Genomic DNA, 15,938 nt, shown 5'->3' with positions numbered 1-15,938 from the left:
AATGGGTTTGAACCCCCCGTGGTAAGGGAATTAGTGACCTCTCAAAATTTTTTCAAAACCCCGCACCAAAAAAAAAAAAAAAAAAAAAAAAATGCATCTGGCATTTTACTGAGGTCTTGCTGTCCACTCGGGTTTACTTTTTAAGCAAACTGTAAAATATTCTCCAAAATGTCATCACAGGACTTTATAGTTGGCTCTGGCAAGTTTCTTGTGCAACTTCTGATTCTACAGGAATTGGTCTCTGTAGGATCAGAGACTGAAAATAAATCACTTTTATGAAAGTGTTCGTTAACAAGTTGACTGACACTGCTTTATCTTTACTGTCTGACATTAAATCAGGCTAAACTGTCGTGTCATTTTGGGTTCCCAACACCATTTCTGCTTAATAAGTACCAGAACATTAAGACAGAGAATTTTTCCTTAACTGTTTGATTCCTTCCCTCCTTTCAGGAAGCTGTTCCACGTTCGACCCATCACTCAAACTGACTGTTACCGAGCAGACGTCAAAGAAATCCCTAGAATATTCCAGGTATTCTCTGATTTCTTAACTTTCTATCCAGGTTTATCTTTTGCATAATATTATCATCAAGTAAATCCTTTTTATTTATTTTTTTTGCACCACATTTCATGGCCTCCCTGTTTTCCTTCAGATCTTGTATGCCAATGAGGGTGAGAGCAAACGCGACCAGGAGGCCGGGGAGGAGCCCGCACCTTACGAACGATCCAATTGTATCATGCACAAAGGTCATGAGTTCATCAGCGCCATGTACCACTTGCCCTGCAGCTGTGAGGTTTGCGTGCGGCCCCTGTGGAACGTCTTCAAGCCTCCGGCGGCCCTCGAGTGCCGCCGCTGCCATACAAAGTACCACAAAGACCATCTGGACAAGAAAGAAGAAGTTATTGCTCCATGCAAAGGTGTCATTCCTCTCCTTTAACAAGCTCTTTTGAAAATCTTTGTGTAGTCATCCCCATTGAACTAGTTTCAAACAATTAATTTGAAGAATTCTCTTCCAGTCTTGGACTGAAAAGACCTTGGTTAGAAAACATAAAAAGCTCAAGTCTTGATCTCAATTTGAATCTTTTCGTATCGTCAATCTTCCCTAGTGAACTACGATATGTCCACTGCCAAAGAGCTACTACTGCTGACCAGCTCCCAGACGGAACAGCAGCGTTGGGTCAAACACCTCCTCAAGCGCATCCCGAGGAAAAACCCAACACTAAGTCCTCCGCCGGTATCACGGAGAAGCCCCAGTGAATCCCTGCCACACACCTCTCCTCATGTGTCGCCAGAGTCTTCCCCCAAGGACTCGCCTCGCCTGTCCCACCGACGCGCCATCAAAATCCCGTCCACCAGACAGCCACAGACGTCAGACAAGTCCAGGTGAGGGGCACAAACATTATAGCCATCAACTTTGATCTGATTAACTGGAATTATGTGAATGACCACCATAGAGTAGCACATAGTTTTAGAATAAGAAGAACTTAAGTAAATTATAAATTCATGGCAGATATTTCTGGAAATACAACATGGGAAAAGAAATGTGAAATAAAAATTTGAGGGGGAAGAGAAGGAATGAAGGACGAAGGGAGGTAGGTAGGACACAATGAAAGAACACAATTGAGGATGGAAATAATACAAAGGAAAGAATAAAGAAAATTCTGCACTCAAGACCAGGATATAAAAAAGGTTAGAATGATGTAAGGAGAGAAAGAAAAGATTGGAAAAATGCAAGGAATGAAATGAGCAGAGGAAAGAAGGGAGGAAGGAAGCAACGATTAAATATCAGGGGCAACATTGAATAAGATTTGATACAAGAAAGAAAAGGACAAAGAATATAGAAAACAGACATGTAGGACACGAGGTTAAAAGGGCAGAAGGAGGAAAATACAAGAATGAAGGGAGGGAAGTATACAAATAAGAAAAGGTCACAGAACTGGACTAGAGGAATAAATATAGGACATTAAGAAGGGAGCAAGGGCAAAAGAGAGGACACATTTCGACGAGATGGGGAATAAAGTGTGAAAATATTTTCCATACTTTCTTCCCCCCTTCTGGTTCTACTGAAATAAAATTCCAAACATTTCCAGACGGAGTAAGAACGATGAATATCTTCGTTTGCAAACGCATTATATGTCCAAACATTCCTTCTGTGTAGTTAAAATGTGCCAGTTTCTTTTTTCTTCTTCTTTTATTGTGCCATAAAAAAGCTGCTGCCGGGACAGAGTGTTTCTGCTTTCAGCAGGCTTCCTGAGTCATTTTCACATGCAAAACGCTGAACGCGGCACTAAAATACACTTATTCCTGACCTTTTGGCGTCACTAATCACATTTTTTGGGGGTACTGTATTGAAGCTTGATCATCTCAACCACGCCCTAACCGGCTTTCATCCTGCAGCACTGGCCCTATGCTCCGTATCATCCTCCACTGACCCCTGAACTCCTCACCTCTGACCCTCACATTTCTAAAATTTCTCACACTTGGAGACTGTAAGTAGGAGAAGCCTGGTGAGCCCCAAACGCCTGCTTTGTTGCTGTGCTGCCATGCCAATTAACACTTACCAAGCAGCATGTACATGCACAGTCACCCAAAAGCTTGTCCTTGCTCCACACTGCCCCCTGGTGACTGTGGCAAGTATTGCCACCAACAAAAAATGTCATTCCCTGAACCCTCATTGTTTCAGGCTGCTTGAGTTTGACCTGAAAGACTGGAGTTGGTCGATGGATGATGATGATGATATTCTCTTCTGAAATCAGAGTCAGAGGGTAACTCCACCTCTGCATGAGAACCGTGTGAAAATCTAGTCCAGGAGGCATATTTATCATCTGAAGCATGTTTTTGTGTAATCCCTAAATTAAACAGGCGAGTGCAAAACAAGCATTACAGTGTGTAACTTTAAGCTTAGAGAATTTATGCAAACCCTGTAGGCGTCGTTTTCTGCATGTTTCAAGTCTTCACCAAAGGGACAACATCCTCACAATTGCAAACATGTAGACGGTCTATCCCTGGATTTGTCTGTTTTCTTGTGTGTGTTTTACAGCCCTGATGGGTTTAGATGCAGGGTAGCTTCCTTGTTTTTGTATGTGTGGATTTCGTGTGGGCGTTGCCTTTGATTTCTTGCCACTCTGCTGGTTGCATCTCAAGTTTTTCTCACATTATTCTGTTGTTTTTTTTTTATTTACTTATTTTTCTGCATCTCTCTTTTCCAGTTAACCCCGGCTGTGTTTTCATCCATGTGGATTGTCTGGACCCAGTTGCCTGCACATGAAAAGTACAGAACAAAAGAAAAAAAAAAGCCTGAAAATAATAGCAAAACGCATGACAGAGATTCAGATTAAGTGGCTGTTGTCATGAGAACTGGGATGTTTTTTGTCATTTTTGATGAGGGGGAACTCAACCTCATCTTCATAATGAGACTGCCTTTTTTTTATATTCACCGATGGACTCATTCAGAATCGTTTGTGAAATGTTCTGCTTCTTTATGAACACTAAAAGCACAGCTGATATTACATGATTGTTACATTTGTATGGGTTTTGTAGTGGCACATTATACAGGGTGTCCTGTAAATGTATGAACAGAGTTTTAGAGAGGGAGGGCCTATACCCTTTTTTTTTTTTTGAGCCTTAATGTCCTGGACTTGTTTTTATCACACTAAATATAGCCATCACAGCATTACGGAATAATGTGAAATGTATTTCTTCTTTTAGCTCAATATTCAGGACATTAAAAAGACAACATACAAAACTTGCAAGGATGCATTTTGTGTATTCGTGTTTTACTTCAAAGCCTGATGACTTATATTTGAGGATCTCATGGGGAGTCCATGATATAAAGAGCCAGTTAATTGTACAAGGAGAAAAATGTAGCATTTATGCAACACATTTTATTCAAAGAACAACACGATGTGGTAAAAACGTTTCTGCTGCTGGTCCCAGCACGGTGTGCCTCTGTGGTTTCTGATCATTTTAGTTCGTCTTTTCCTCAGGTTGAAACCTGGATGTGGTTGTTACATCAGGACACTGAATCCAAATATATATTTGGTAAAAAAAAAAAAAATCTAAATTATGGCACTTTAAATGAGCCCAGACATTTCTGATAAGAATAGTGGTCAAATATTCCATCAGATAATGGTGAGTGCGTGTATGATAGTTTGAGTCAAGTGGTTATTTGAGAAAAATGTATGATGAATCCAAATGTTGCACTTTTTTAACACCAGTCTACTACAAGTCTGTCTGTCACAAAGACAGTTTGTCTATTTATTTTGCTTAATCTGGAAAAAAAAACAAAACAAAAAAAAAACTGTTGACCCCAGAGAGCTATTAGTTGAAAACTTGGCAGACAGTTGATCTGCAGAAGGATGATGCATCTTTCAATTGTTTTTTTTTTACTTAATTTTTATAAGTTAAAAAGATGTGATGCTCTTCTTCTGCATCAGATGCTTTAAAATATGTGTAGCATTTCAAGCTGTCTTGGACAACAACATCTTATGATTTCCACCCAATTTCATAAGAAAATAAAATTATATCATTAAGTGATATCTGATGATGTATTTTAGAGCAGCTGTTTTATTTGTGAAATTTCCCAGGATGCTTCTGTTTGTATCTCTCAAGTGCATGAGGACTGAGTGGGCTGGTCTGAAGTAAATCTTTCAGAACCCCTAAAGCCAACTGGCTCTCACTATCTATAATGTAATGGTTCTCCAGGTTTCCCAAATGCTAAAATCCTATCCCATGTCAAAGGTTTTAAATATGAGCGTGACTCCACAATTTGGATAACTTACCAGCAGATGAAACCTGCTCGACCTGCCGACTGTCTCCTCATTATGAATTCTCTTCATCTGCATTTTTAAACCAGTCGGTTTCTATTCAACTGAGATCAACTCTGCATTTCGTTGGTTTCAGTGTTTCTCGACATGAAGCTGGACACGTTTTCTTTTTACCTAAAAACTGCAGATTTATAAATCAAAATTGGAACATTGATTGCCTTACTGAGCAATAAATGGAATCCAATTAGCTATGCAAATATTTCAAATGTTTTATGTAAAAGGCTTAATAAAAGCACAGAAAACTGCAATTATGTTAGAACATTCAGAAGTATAAAGCAATGTTTGCAAAAAAGAAAAAAAAAATTACAAATAAGAGCTGCAGAAAATGCTAGTGATATTGTTTTTAAACAACCTCCCTGAATATTTGAACCTTCTTGGACATATAAAAGCCTTAAAATGAATGACTGTTTTAAAGCAGTAGAAGAAGCTGACATTATTCTACTGAATCCCACAATTTTAGCTTATTCAGTGGAGGGGAGGGGGGGGGAGAGAAATCCCACATTGAGAAATATTTGTTGAACCCCCCACCTTGTTCCAATATGACACCAGTTCTATTAGATTTCACAATGTTGGAAAAGTCTGGAATGGATTTCTGACAATTACTATTTGGACGATCTGTAGAGATTATGCAGATTCCTGCGTCTTCCCTCGTCGTCTTCTCAGGTTTTCTTTGGCCATGAAAGAGGCTTCAATTTGATTCTGATTAACAGTTTGTGTTTTTGATTTGGCCATTTGTTTTGGATCATTATCCTGCCGAAAGACTCAGTTATGACCAGTTTTCCGACAGATTAATTTTAAATCTCCCCCCTTGCTGTGTGACCTTTTCTGCACCTTTTCAGTATTTTTCAGTCGGACTGAAAAATACTCCTTTTCACGGGTTTGGACTTTCCCTGCAACTCTGTTGCAACTGCGCATGGCCTTGAAAAGTAACTGTGCAGGGACATTTCATTATTTACACAATAAGTAATGATTAGATCACAGGATTTGCAAGTGACCATTACTGGAACAGTAGTTGATCCTTAACCGGAATACCGCAGTAAGTCTTTTTTTTGTTTGTTTCTGAGCAATTTCATGTGAAAACTAGAATAGATTTCTTAAGTTTTATTTGCCATCACTCATTTTGCAATATCTCTCCAGGTATTTAAACCGCCATGTTCTCATTCTGTTTTATTTTAGCGATGAAGTTCTGTGTTGCTGCTTTTCTCTTCCTGGCATTCTTCTGCCACGGCAGTTTTTCCTGTCCAGCTTTGTGCAAATGCTACCCCACAAGTGTGGAGGTCGTTTGTAGTGAAGTTCCTTTGACGGAGTATCCATCAGCGGGTCTTCCAGAGAACACCACCATGCTGACAATTCAGCTGACAAACATCACCTCCATATCGGAACACCACCTCAAAGCAACGCCACTTCTGAAAGAGCTCCATCTTTATGGGAACCAGCTTCAGAGCCTCTCGTCTCATTTACTCAGAGGAGTTCCTCAGCTGCATACGTTGGATCTGACCGGAAACGAGCTGAGTGATCTGCCTGTAGACGTCTTTGGCGATGCTCCACTTCGAAACTTGGTTCTTAAGAACAATCAGATTAAGCAGGCAGATCCAAAGTGGCTTCCTCATAACAGCAGCTTGACCTGGTTGGACCTCTCTGAAAATCATCTAACAGAGATCCCAGTTGGTTTGCTTCAGAGGCTCCCTCACCTAGAGAATATTGACTTGTCCAACAACCGACTGGAAAAGATGCCACCAAACTCCCTGGACCATCTGACTAAACTCGAGAGGCTAAACCTGCAAAACAACAAGCTTGAGACTTTGGATGCGTCTGTTTTCCAGTTCACACACAACCTCACTTCTCTGTTGCTCTCTCAAAACAAGCTCGCCAAACTCCCACAGTACCTCTTCCACGGACTCGCCAGACTCGCACATCTCAGTCTGGATGACAACCAGCTCAGCCGCATCCCCAAAGGTTTCCTTGACTCGCTGAGCTCCCTTGAAGAAGGCGGACTGGACCTGTCTGTCAACCCACTACTTTGTGACAGGGAAGCAGAGTACCTGTGGAGGTGGCTTCAGAGAAACAAGAAGAAGGTTTTGTTGGCAGACAACATCACCTGTTCATTGCCCGAGTCTCTCGCAGGGCGCTCGGTAATTTCCCTTACAGAAAACGATCTGAACATCGGGTCTCAACCTTCCTGATTCTGACTGTAATTAGGTGTATAAAAGGGCTAATTCATGATTTTTTTTTTTTTTTTTTTTTTGACTGGGGTCCTTTTAAATTGTATAAGCTGTTAATTTCACAGAAGCTGAAGATATTGGCTCGTCTGAAGCAAAGTTCTACGTCCTTAACATGTCTCTAATCGCAGAAATGCCACATCGGTTTATGACAGTGCAATCAAAGCATGTTTGGTTGGTCATATAAAAAAATGATTACTTGGGAAATAGAAGTGTTGTGCTATTCCATTAGTCTTTTTATATGAAACCTAAATGAAAACAAAATGTGTATATTTTTTTTAATATTACAGTTATGTTGTATCTGTAATATAAGAATAAAAAGATGTAAAAAGTTAACAGTTGTTCAAGTGAACATTTCATTGATCTTAAAAATCTGCCAGATTTTTTTTTTTTTTTTTTTTTTTGTATGTCTTCTGGAACTATTTTATATGTTTTTTTTCTTCATGCATGTTTAAACACTGGAAGGTCATTGGTGGTGCACCACCAACTTTCTTTTCTGAAGTAAATAACCATTGTTTTCTTTATAAAATTGCACTGAATTCTTGTTGGCCAAGATGGTGTGCAAAAACAGAATATCATTTTATTTTTAAGTGCAAATATAACAGTTATTTAAAACATACTAAATTAACAATGACAGTTTTGAGATGCAGAAGATTGGTTTGGTCTTTTTTCCTCTTGGGTTAGCTGTTAGCTTTAGCCACTGGGGCTTCCTAATCTGAACAAGAAGTTATCTGCTGATGCATTGGAGATTTTGGCTCATTCTGACATTTCAGTAAAATAAACTTACTGTTAATTCTGTAGCTATCCTTTAAGAAATGTTTTATATCTGATAGGTATTTTTCTCGAACCTATATAAAAAGACCACAGACAACGTATATGAATTTTATAGACAAAGCTTTTGCAAAAGGAGAACTCTCCGCCACTGCCTGACAGGCCGTTCACAGAGAGTTCTGGTCTGCTTTCGCGTGAGCCCCTGTTTTATTGTCAAGCAGAACAGCCAGAAAAAAACAACAAAGGTCGTAAAACTTCTAACCTAAACAAACCAGCAACTCAGTTCCAGGTGTGATATCTGAGCCCAGTTCAGCTCTAGGTCAAACTGTCAACAAAGAGGGAGGATAAACAAGAGACAAAATACGACTGCTCACAGGCAGTTAGGAGGTATTCTGGTTGATAAGAATTAAGGTCTGGGAAACACAGAGTTATACACACATAAGGAAGAAAACACTTTAAACTAAAAATCACAATAATACTGATTAACATTAGACTGAATATGAACTAAAGTAAGACTGAATATGAACTAAAGTAATAACAAAATGATAATACCAAAAGTCAGTCGTAACCTCCAGGTCAGTTTATACACACATAAGGAAGAAACACTTTCACAATAACATTAGACTGAAAGTAATAACAAAATGATAATACCAAAAATCTCTATCAATATCAATAAGATTTAAATGTTTAAGATGTCCCATTAGCTTGTTTTTGTTTGGGCAGGGACATGTATTCATTAATCATTTGTTAATGCAAGCACTGAAGATTTTTATTTTATTTTTTTTAAAGGAAATGGATAAAGATGCAACCAAAGCAATACGATGACTTGTGGACATTTTAAAATTTCTTTCCAAAAAAAAAAACAAAAAAAAAACTTTTTGCAGACATTTGAATGTTTGCGTTTTACATTTGCCTTTACTCCAGAGAGTTGTTTGGTCGCTTTGGACTTCGACTCTTCTCAGAAAGGCTCGACAGGACTAGACTGAAATTTGCAAAGATAGTTTAGGAAAGTTTGCAGCTACTTGTTTAGTGCAAACGTTTGAATCTAGCCGTGTTCCTTTTCTATTAAAATTTTGAGCAATTGTTTCAGCATGCCATGATTGGGTTTCGATTGGTCCCATTTAAAACCTTTTTATGAGAGATTTTAGTTTTTCTTTCAGACTTTTCAAAGACCATAAAATGGTATTGGATGGGTTTCTATCAATACTAAGTGCTTGACGATAGTTCTGAAATCCAACAAAAAGAAAAAATCCCACCCGTTTCTGCTTCAATTAATAAATTACATTTCACATGTTGACAATATAAAAAGGTAGGAATGTGACCATTTTGTCTTTTGTTGTTGAATTTCAACCCTGGATTGAATGTGACTATAGTAGCAAGGCTTTAAGCGACATGTCATTATCACCTCTTCCCACACGTCTCTTTTATAATTAACATACAAGTGAATCAGCCTTGGACGTGTTTTGGATTTTCTCCTTTCAGTTATATGCATGTTTTAAAAAAAATCCTTTGCAATAATATATGAATTAAAAAGGTTTTTGCAAGACAGGAAGGAGAAGATATTGATTTTAACAGCTACATTGTTGCTGTTACAAAGTACAAGAAAACAGTAACCACTTTATTTGCTCTGCTCTGTTTGCCTTTTGCAACATTTCATCCTGATTCACTGCCCTAATATGCTCAGCCTTGTGTGAAAAACAGTCCAGACTTGAAAGGAGTCGAGTTCCTGCTGCTCTTTTCAGGTAGGCATACATTAACAAGAACCATTTATACAATAAAGTGTTGATTTGTTCTTAAAGTGATTTTGTTTTCCAGAGTTTCCCTGCAGAGATGAAGTTGTTGCTCCTTGTCACTTTCATTGCACTAGCTGAATTTGACTACCATAGAAGAAGTGCTCACTCGTGTCCGGATCGATGCTCGTGCTCTTTTGAGCCTTCAGCTGCTGAGGTGGTGTGCAGCAAAGGTGGCCTCACAGATTTTCCTAGAACTGGTTTTCCTACCAACACCACACTAATATCCATCCAAAGCACACACCTCAGCAGCGTCACTGCCGGCGATCTGAGCGCTGTGCCGTTCCTAAACAAGCTGCAGCTCTATCACACCAATCTGGCAAACCTTTCCTCAGATCTATTGGTCTCCTTATCCCACTTGGACACTTTGGATCTCACAGGAAACAAGCTAGCTAAATTGCCCGCAAACGTGTTCAGTCACAGCTCGCTTCGCAACCTGGTGCTGAAAAGCAACCAGCTGCCAGAAGCCGACCCTGCATGGTTTTCTGGCAACAGCAGCCTTCTCTATCTGGATTTGTCCGGTAACCATCTGACAAACCTCTCGGCCGCTCTGCTTCACAAACTTCCCCTTCTGCAGACCCTGGATCTGGACGGCAACAGTCTTCAAGAGTTGCAAGCCGACGTGTTCAGGAACCTGCATCACCTGGAGACGCTAAATCTGGCTGGGAACAAATTAATAACCCTTAAACCTCAATTATTTGCTCATAATCTGCAACTAAAATACCTGTACCTGCAGGAGAATCAGCTTCAGGATCTGCCAGTGAACCTTCTACACAGACTTCAAAACCTTGAGCTTCTGCTGCTGAATCAGAATCAGCTTCGCCACCTCCCCACAGGCCTGCTGGATGGGGTTAATCCCTCTGTGCAGATAATCCTGACGGGGAACCCCTGGGAGTGTGATGGGAAGATGGAGTACTTGTGGAGGTGGCTCACCAACCATCGGCAAAATGTTCTCTTTGAGTCGGAGGTGACTTGCGATAACCCAAAGGCACTGAAAAATCGACAAGTGTCGTCTCTAACTGACAGTCAGCTTGGTGTAAGATTACAATGAATGAGAAAATGCAGAAAAGGAAATATTCGACTTTTGTTCCCTTTTTTGGTTGCACGTCAAGTAAATAAATAATGATAAACATTGCTGTGTTCTCCTGAGGTGTTTTCTTAAGGTCCAATATTTTCAAATTCTCTAGAACCTTTGAGGTGAATCAATTTACAATGCCTTTGCAAACATATTCAGACTGTTTCACGTTTTGTTATGCTGCAACCAAAACCGTCACTGTATTTTATGTGGATTCTATGCAGTAGACAAAAATGCTGATCGTCATTGTGAAGTGAAAGCTGTCTCCCCTGAGTCTGGGTGGAAATATTTTCCACCTGTGTTGCTGCCTCAAGTCTTCAGTGAAGTGTCTCGATCAGAGTTGCATGTCTAGAGACTAATGTGGTTCCAAATTCTTTGCAAAACTGTTCTGGCCTAGTTTGAGTGTCTGTGAGCAATTTTCAAGCCTTGGCACAAATTATTGATTAAATATCTTCTAATATTTTGTAAAATGAAGCTCTGGTTTTATGATTAGGGTTGTTGTCCTACAGGAATGTGAACTACAGCCATCTCAGTTTGTTTTTTTGCATCCTTACATAAAACTACATTACGCAGAGGTTATTGACATTTGCTTCAAAAGGGAATTAGTCACACTGAACTTCATTGAGCCGTGCCATTGTAAAAAGATCTAAACAAAAATGTTTGCACAATTTTATTAGCAAATATTTTCAAAAATCGACTTATATGTTGCCTTCCATTTACAGAATCGATCTGGTTGTAAAAATAAAAGTATGAAAGCTTCCCATTTATTCTATGCCTGCCAAAACCAACCTCCTGTTGAAAAACTGAGTAATTGCAGTGTTCAAACACAGGAACTAAAAATACCGGACAGAAACTGCAATCAAATCCCACATTTTTATGGGTGAAGAACTGCGTGAAAATGAAGGCTTTTCTCTTGTAAGATTCGTGCAGCGCAGCCTTTTCAGCAACAAACCTGTCTCAGTCGGCTGCATCGCAGATTGCTACATTGTTTCAGGGGTGCCCTTTTGTTTTTAATGATGTTCAGTACGTGGGCGTGGGTGTGTGGGCAATAAAAATGGCCGAGTCTTGAAACTGACCTCTGCTGGATGTGTTTAAATATCTACTTCTTTCTTTTTTCTTTGGCTGTTTTCCTTTATCGCGTTGTATTTGTGTGTACCATCGCTGTGCCCACACACTCTGGTCCTGGAGCCTCGATCGCACTGAGGTGTGCTGGGCTCTAATGTATAACTCTTCTAAAACATGAATCATGGCAGCCTCTGGATGCTGGTACTTATGAAAATTAAACCTCTCTCATAGGTGTTCCCCAAAAGGCGGGAAACAGAACTTGAGACGTTTGATGTATGTCTTCCTTTATGTTTGCTTGAATTGCATCCTGAATGTTAAAGGTAGAGGAAATGAGCCGAATGGTTCGAATCCTAATTCTCTTTTATTAGAAGCCCCTCGGGGCTCGAGCATCTGTTTTGAGGAAAGTGAGTCTTCTCCTCTTTCTTTATAACTCCTGCTTCCTTTTAGGTGGGACATTTAATCTGTTTGTGCTTCTCCAAACCCCAAGGCTTGGACATATTTAAATGGACAACACAGCGTTTCTTGGAGAAACGGCAATGATTAGTAGGTGTTGTGTTTTCTGGCCGGCATGCTGCCGTTCGGTGTTTACTACTGATACGGTTTTCAGGCATTTTCTGGTTTCAAGTTGTAGTAACGCAGATATTATTATATCTGATAGCTGCTCATTAGGATATATTAGACAATTTACAACACAACATTGATGTTAGCAGTTTTTTCTTTATTGATTATAGTGAGTGTATCAGGTTTCCTCTCTGCAAGATGACAAATCATCAGTAAAATGAAACGCCTTTTCTAAAGCCAGACATTTGGCTTTACTTATATTTAATCAAATTTGTGTCATGATTTTTGGTCTGATCATTAGACCCAAATGGAGAGCAGACTTTAATGAAAAAAAAAAAAAAAAACTGAACAAAAACTTACAAACAGGAACCAGGTACATGGAGTATAATGCTGGATCAGTTGACTGGAGCTGCTCAAACTGCTGCATTTAACTTTTATAAACAGTGTGTTGTTTGTTTGTTTTTTTCTTTACATATTTGTTAAAGCTATCACCATCAGCTTCCGGTCAGAAACAACCAATCAGAGCCAGGAGGAAGGTCTTAGCACTGTCAGTCACCCTCGTTTAGACGCTGCTCAATGTGTTTATGGCGGAAAAGCAACTTACAATTACAGAAAAATTATTTATGCATCGTCTTTGGTTGCCATGCTTACTAGCCTGATCATTCATGTTGGCCTCTGATGTGGAGAACTAGCTGTAGCCCAGCAGAGAGCGAGGAGGGAGAGAAGAGCAGCTTTGCCACTTACTGACCCAACACATACCTCACATCCAGTGACATCCACTGAAATTTGTACAATGTTACTTAATGCGGCAACCTCAACTGGAAATATTACTGAATGACACATAGCGCCTTGCAGAGTCTCAGTCTACACTGATGAAATTAGATCCAGTTTTTCTTCACTGACAGTCTAAATAGCTTGACATGGGGGCTTAGAACTATTTCTTAACTAATTCAGATTATAACAACTCAGCCACTAGAGGACACTCATACACTGAGTGCAGAGCAAAAAAGGGATCTTTAGATACGCCAGTGAGGCAAAATAAGACACAGTGTTACAGGAGCTTTTGTATGTCACATCAAAAGTATATTAGATGTCAAAACATTGGTTTATGTGAACAGAATATGTTAAAATTGAAGATGATGCAGCTTCTTGACGGAATATCACGGTTTGTGGTCAAATATTTTAAGCAACCTCTTGTGATTTTTAAAGCTTAGGCAAAAAGGGCTCTCACATTTGGGGTTATGGATGGACAGACGTAACACACTAATTGGCCTAGACAAACTCTATGTACTTCATTTGATAACAGTTTAAAAGAAAATCCCCAAACTATAACATATATATAAAATAAAGAACACCTACAAGAATAAAAGGCCTTTTTTATCTGCTGCAGTGCCCATTTTTCTCTTCATCGTTGACATTTCTTTAGTCACACTAACCTTTTAACGTTTGTCTAAGTCTACAATAAGAAAAGCGGTTGTTAGACTCATTAAAAGCTTTTCTCCTGGTGGGTGAAGAAAGTCACACTGCTTCTGCTTTTAGAAATTTGAGGCTATTATCATGAAACTTAATGCCCTGTAAAACATTCCAGCGAAGCCTTTTATCAATCTTCAAAAGCTTTTCGCCCACGCCTGCGAACACACACACACACACACACACACACACACCCCCACACACACGGGTTTATCCCACAGATTTTGCTGCTTGCACATCTAATCGATATATAGCTAAAGGACAGTGTGGGGCGAGGGATGATCACGTGCTTTCAAATGCATCTTCATTCATCATAATCTTTCAGAAATGTTCCAAATCTCATTCCCCGGCTCATAAATCTCCACTCCACATAACAACACACTTGAGGTAGACATGTGGTAATGCGTCTGTGCATTATCTTGTTATAGGCAAGGAGAACAGAGGTCACTTGATGGACGTTAAGCTTAATAGTTTACCACAAACTGAGGCCATTTTCCTGATGGAATAAAGTGTTGTTGAAACCTGAGAGGCAAAATTCAAAGAGACAGGTGTTTACAGACCAGAACATATATCTAGACATGCAATTTACGACAACAATTGAATGCGGGTGCACATAATAACGATTTTCTTTTTTAAATGTAGAGCGTGCTTAAAGTGCTCATTTTAAACAAAAACACTGACCTGGTTTTGTGTAGAGGATTAGTTCAGTCAAATTGGGTTTCTTTTCTGAAAGAAAAACCTCAGGGCACCAACCTCTGAAAATGTTTATCACACTGGAAACGATGTGTGCAAAATCTGAAAACAAAATTCTATTAGTAAATCATATTAAAAAAAAATTTTTGGGAGAAATTGTTGTGCTCAGTAAATTAAAACATCTCCTAAAAATTATCGAAAATATTACCAAAATTTGGTCAATTATTCCATTTGTGATTTACTTTTACTTTTTGAAATATCACAGACTCCTTCTCCTTGTCAATCTTCAGGATGAGAAGATCGAAAGATTATGTCATCAAAGTATTGAAGAATATCTTTTACTACAAATTGTTTACTACTATATAAGTAAAACTATATTGTTAATTTTACTTAGGGATAATTTCACTCTACACCATCCACCTCGGGGTTCAGCTTGAAAAACTGTAAATCTCTTCGACTGAGCAGTTCATCGCCTGTTTAAAAATGTCAGACTTTTTCTTCCTCTTCAAAGTCCTTCTGTTCTCCTTGACTGGAGCTGCTTTTGTAAATAAATATGTCCTCCTGTGGTGAGTGAAATGAGTCCCGCTGAAATTTGTCCAAGGAATTATTTCACTACTTTCCTTGTGCCACTTGGTTTTCTTCCAAGCTGTGGCAGATTTACTTCCCCATTGGTTTTCGTCTGTAATCAAATGCAGTGACCCCCAACAGAAGAGACAAATGTTCCAAAGGATTTTATTACCTCCAGGCACAAAGACAACACATTTCATCGCCATTTGACGTTTTGTATATCCACTGCGACTTGTTGAATACGCTTCTGTAAATTGTCATGTCTGCTTGTACTATTTTTTTTTCCGATTTTCTTTACGTCCCAAGAGGCTTTCTGCAGTGTCTGCAACAGGACTTTCACCTGTTATTGTTGTGGCTGGTGTAGAGTCACGCTGAGGTCCCGGGTAGCTACTGAAACGTGTTCGCAGCATGTTCAGAAAGGTCAGGGCTGCTAACGCATATCATGTGTCATTAATACGCTGTGAGAGGAGGTCAGTACAGCTGTTTATGAGGTCAAGCTTGAATCCAATTGGATGGGGAAAAAAACAACTGCTGGAAGATTTTATAAACAACTTATGAAGGTTTAAGGTTAGGACAAGCTTCTGTATGCCAAGGATGTCCTTACTTTAGCATGGAAAAGGAAGTTCATATGTCCATCCACCATAGGAGTTAACAGGTACTTGAGGAAAATCCCACTCCAAATGACAACTCCTCAGCTGATTTTGGGGGATCCCATGTCCAGGCCAATAGCTCCTCTAGTGGGTTCTTAGTCTCCATCTCCTATTAGGACCTACTTGTTTAAACTCTAAAAGGAGCGGGTCCTTAACAGATGCCTGAACCACGTCAACTGTCAGTGTCGAGCACTTCAAGCTTCGATGAGTTACACCTCTGTGTCTAAGGCCGAGTCCAGAGAAAGCTAATTTC

The 15,938-nt window shown here is 39.4% G+C and overlaps 3 protein-coding genes across 6 annotated transcripts in view; all 3 read left to right on the top strand.

Annotated features, from left to right (window-relative positions):
• LOC106953737 (rho-associated protein kinase 2-like) overlaps positions 1 to 3,751 on the top strand; it is a 44,904-nt gene extending 41,153 nt beyond the window's left edge. For 2 of the 4 annotated variants that reach the window (XM_015042706.1, XM_015042708.1), the window contains 5 exons: positions 451 to 529; positions 651 to 915; positions 1,105 to 1,381; positions 2,682 to 2,763; positions 3,208 to 3,751. In XM_015042706.1, coding sequence (XP_014898192.1) covers positions 451 to 529; positions 651 to 915; positions 1,105 to 1,381; positions 2,682 to 2,748 — 688 coding nt within the window. In that variant the 3' untranslated portion in view covers positions 2,749 to 2,763; positions 3,208 to 3,751. Of the gene's footprint in view, positions 1 to 450; positions 530 to 650; positions 916 to 1,104; positions 1,382 to 2,395; positions 2,488 to 2,681; positions 2,764 to 3,207 lie in introns of all 4 variants that reach the window. The other 2 variants (XR_001426249.1, XM_015042707.1) reach the window with 2 other exon arrangements.
• A 1,645-nt stretch (positions 3,752 to 5,396) lies between these two features.
• LOC106953738 (leucine-rich alpha-2-glycoprotein-like) lies at positions 5,397 to 7,821 on the top strand. The gene is made up of 2 exons (XM_015042709.1): positions 5,397 to 5,860; positions 6,001 to 7,821. The coding sequence occupies exon 2, from the start codon at positions 6,003 to 6,005 to the stop codon at positions 7,005 to 7,007; it is 1,005 nt and encodes a 334-aa protein (XP_014898195.1). The 5' UTR covers positions 5,397 to 5,860; positions 6,001 to 6,002; the 3' UTR covers positions 7,008 to 7,821.
• Positions 7,822 to 9,377: 1,556 nt separating this feature from the next.
• LOC106953736 (phospholipase A2 inhibitor-like) lies at positions 9,378 to 11,724 on the top strand. The gene is made up of 2 exons (XM_015042705.1): positions 9,378 to 9,556; positions 9,630 to 11,724. The coding sequence occupies exon 2, from the start codon at positions 9,645 to 9,647 to the stop codon at positions 10,653 to 10,655; it is 1,011 nt and encodes a 336-aa protein (XP_014898191.1). The 5' UTR covers positions 9,378 to 9,556; positions 9,630 to 9,644; the 3' UTR covers positions 10,656 to 11,724.
• The last annotated feature ends 4,214 nt before the right edge of the window (positions 11,725 to 15,938 follow it).

This window comes from Poecilia latipinna, unplaced genomic scaffold, assembly GCF_001443285.1.
Source record: "Poecilia latipinna isolate Pla-1442-1.1 unplaced genomic scaffold, P_latipinna-1.0 Scaffold599, whole genome shotgun sequence".
Taxonomy (NCBI): domain Eukaryota; kingdom Metazoa; phylum Chordata; class Actinopteri; order Cyprinodontiformes; family Poeciliidae; genus Poecilia; species Poecilia latipinna.
The sequence above is the reverse complement of the archived record's forward strand: the minus strand, read 5'-3'. Positions and strand labels throughout refer to the sequence as shown.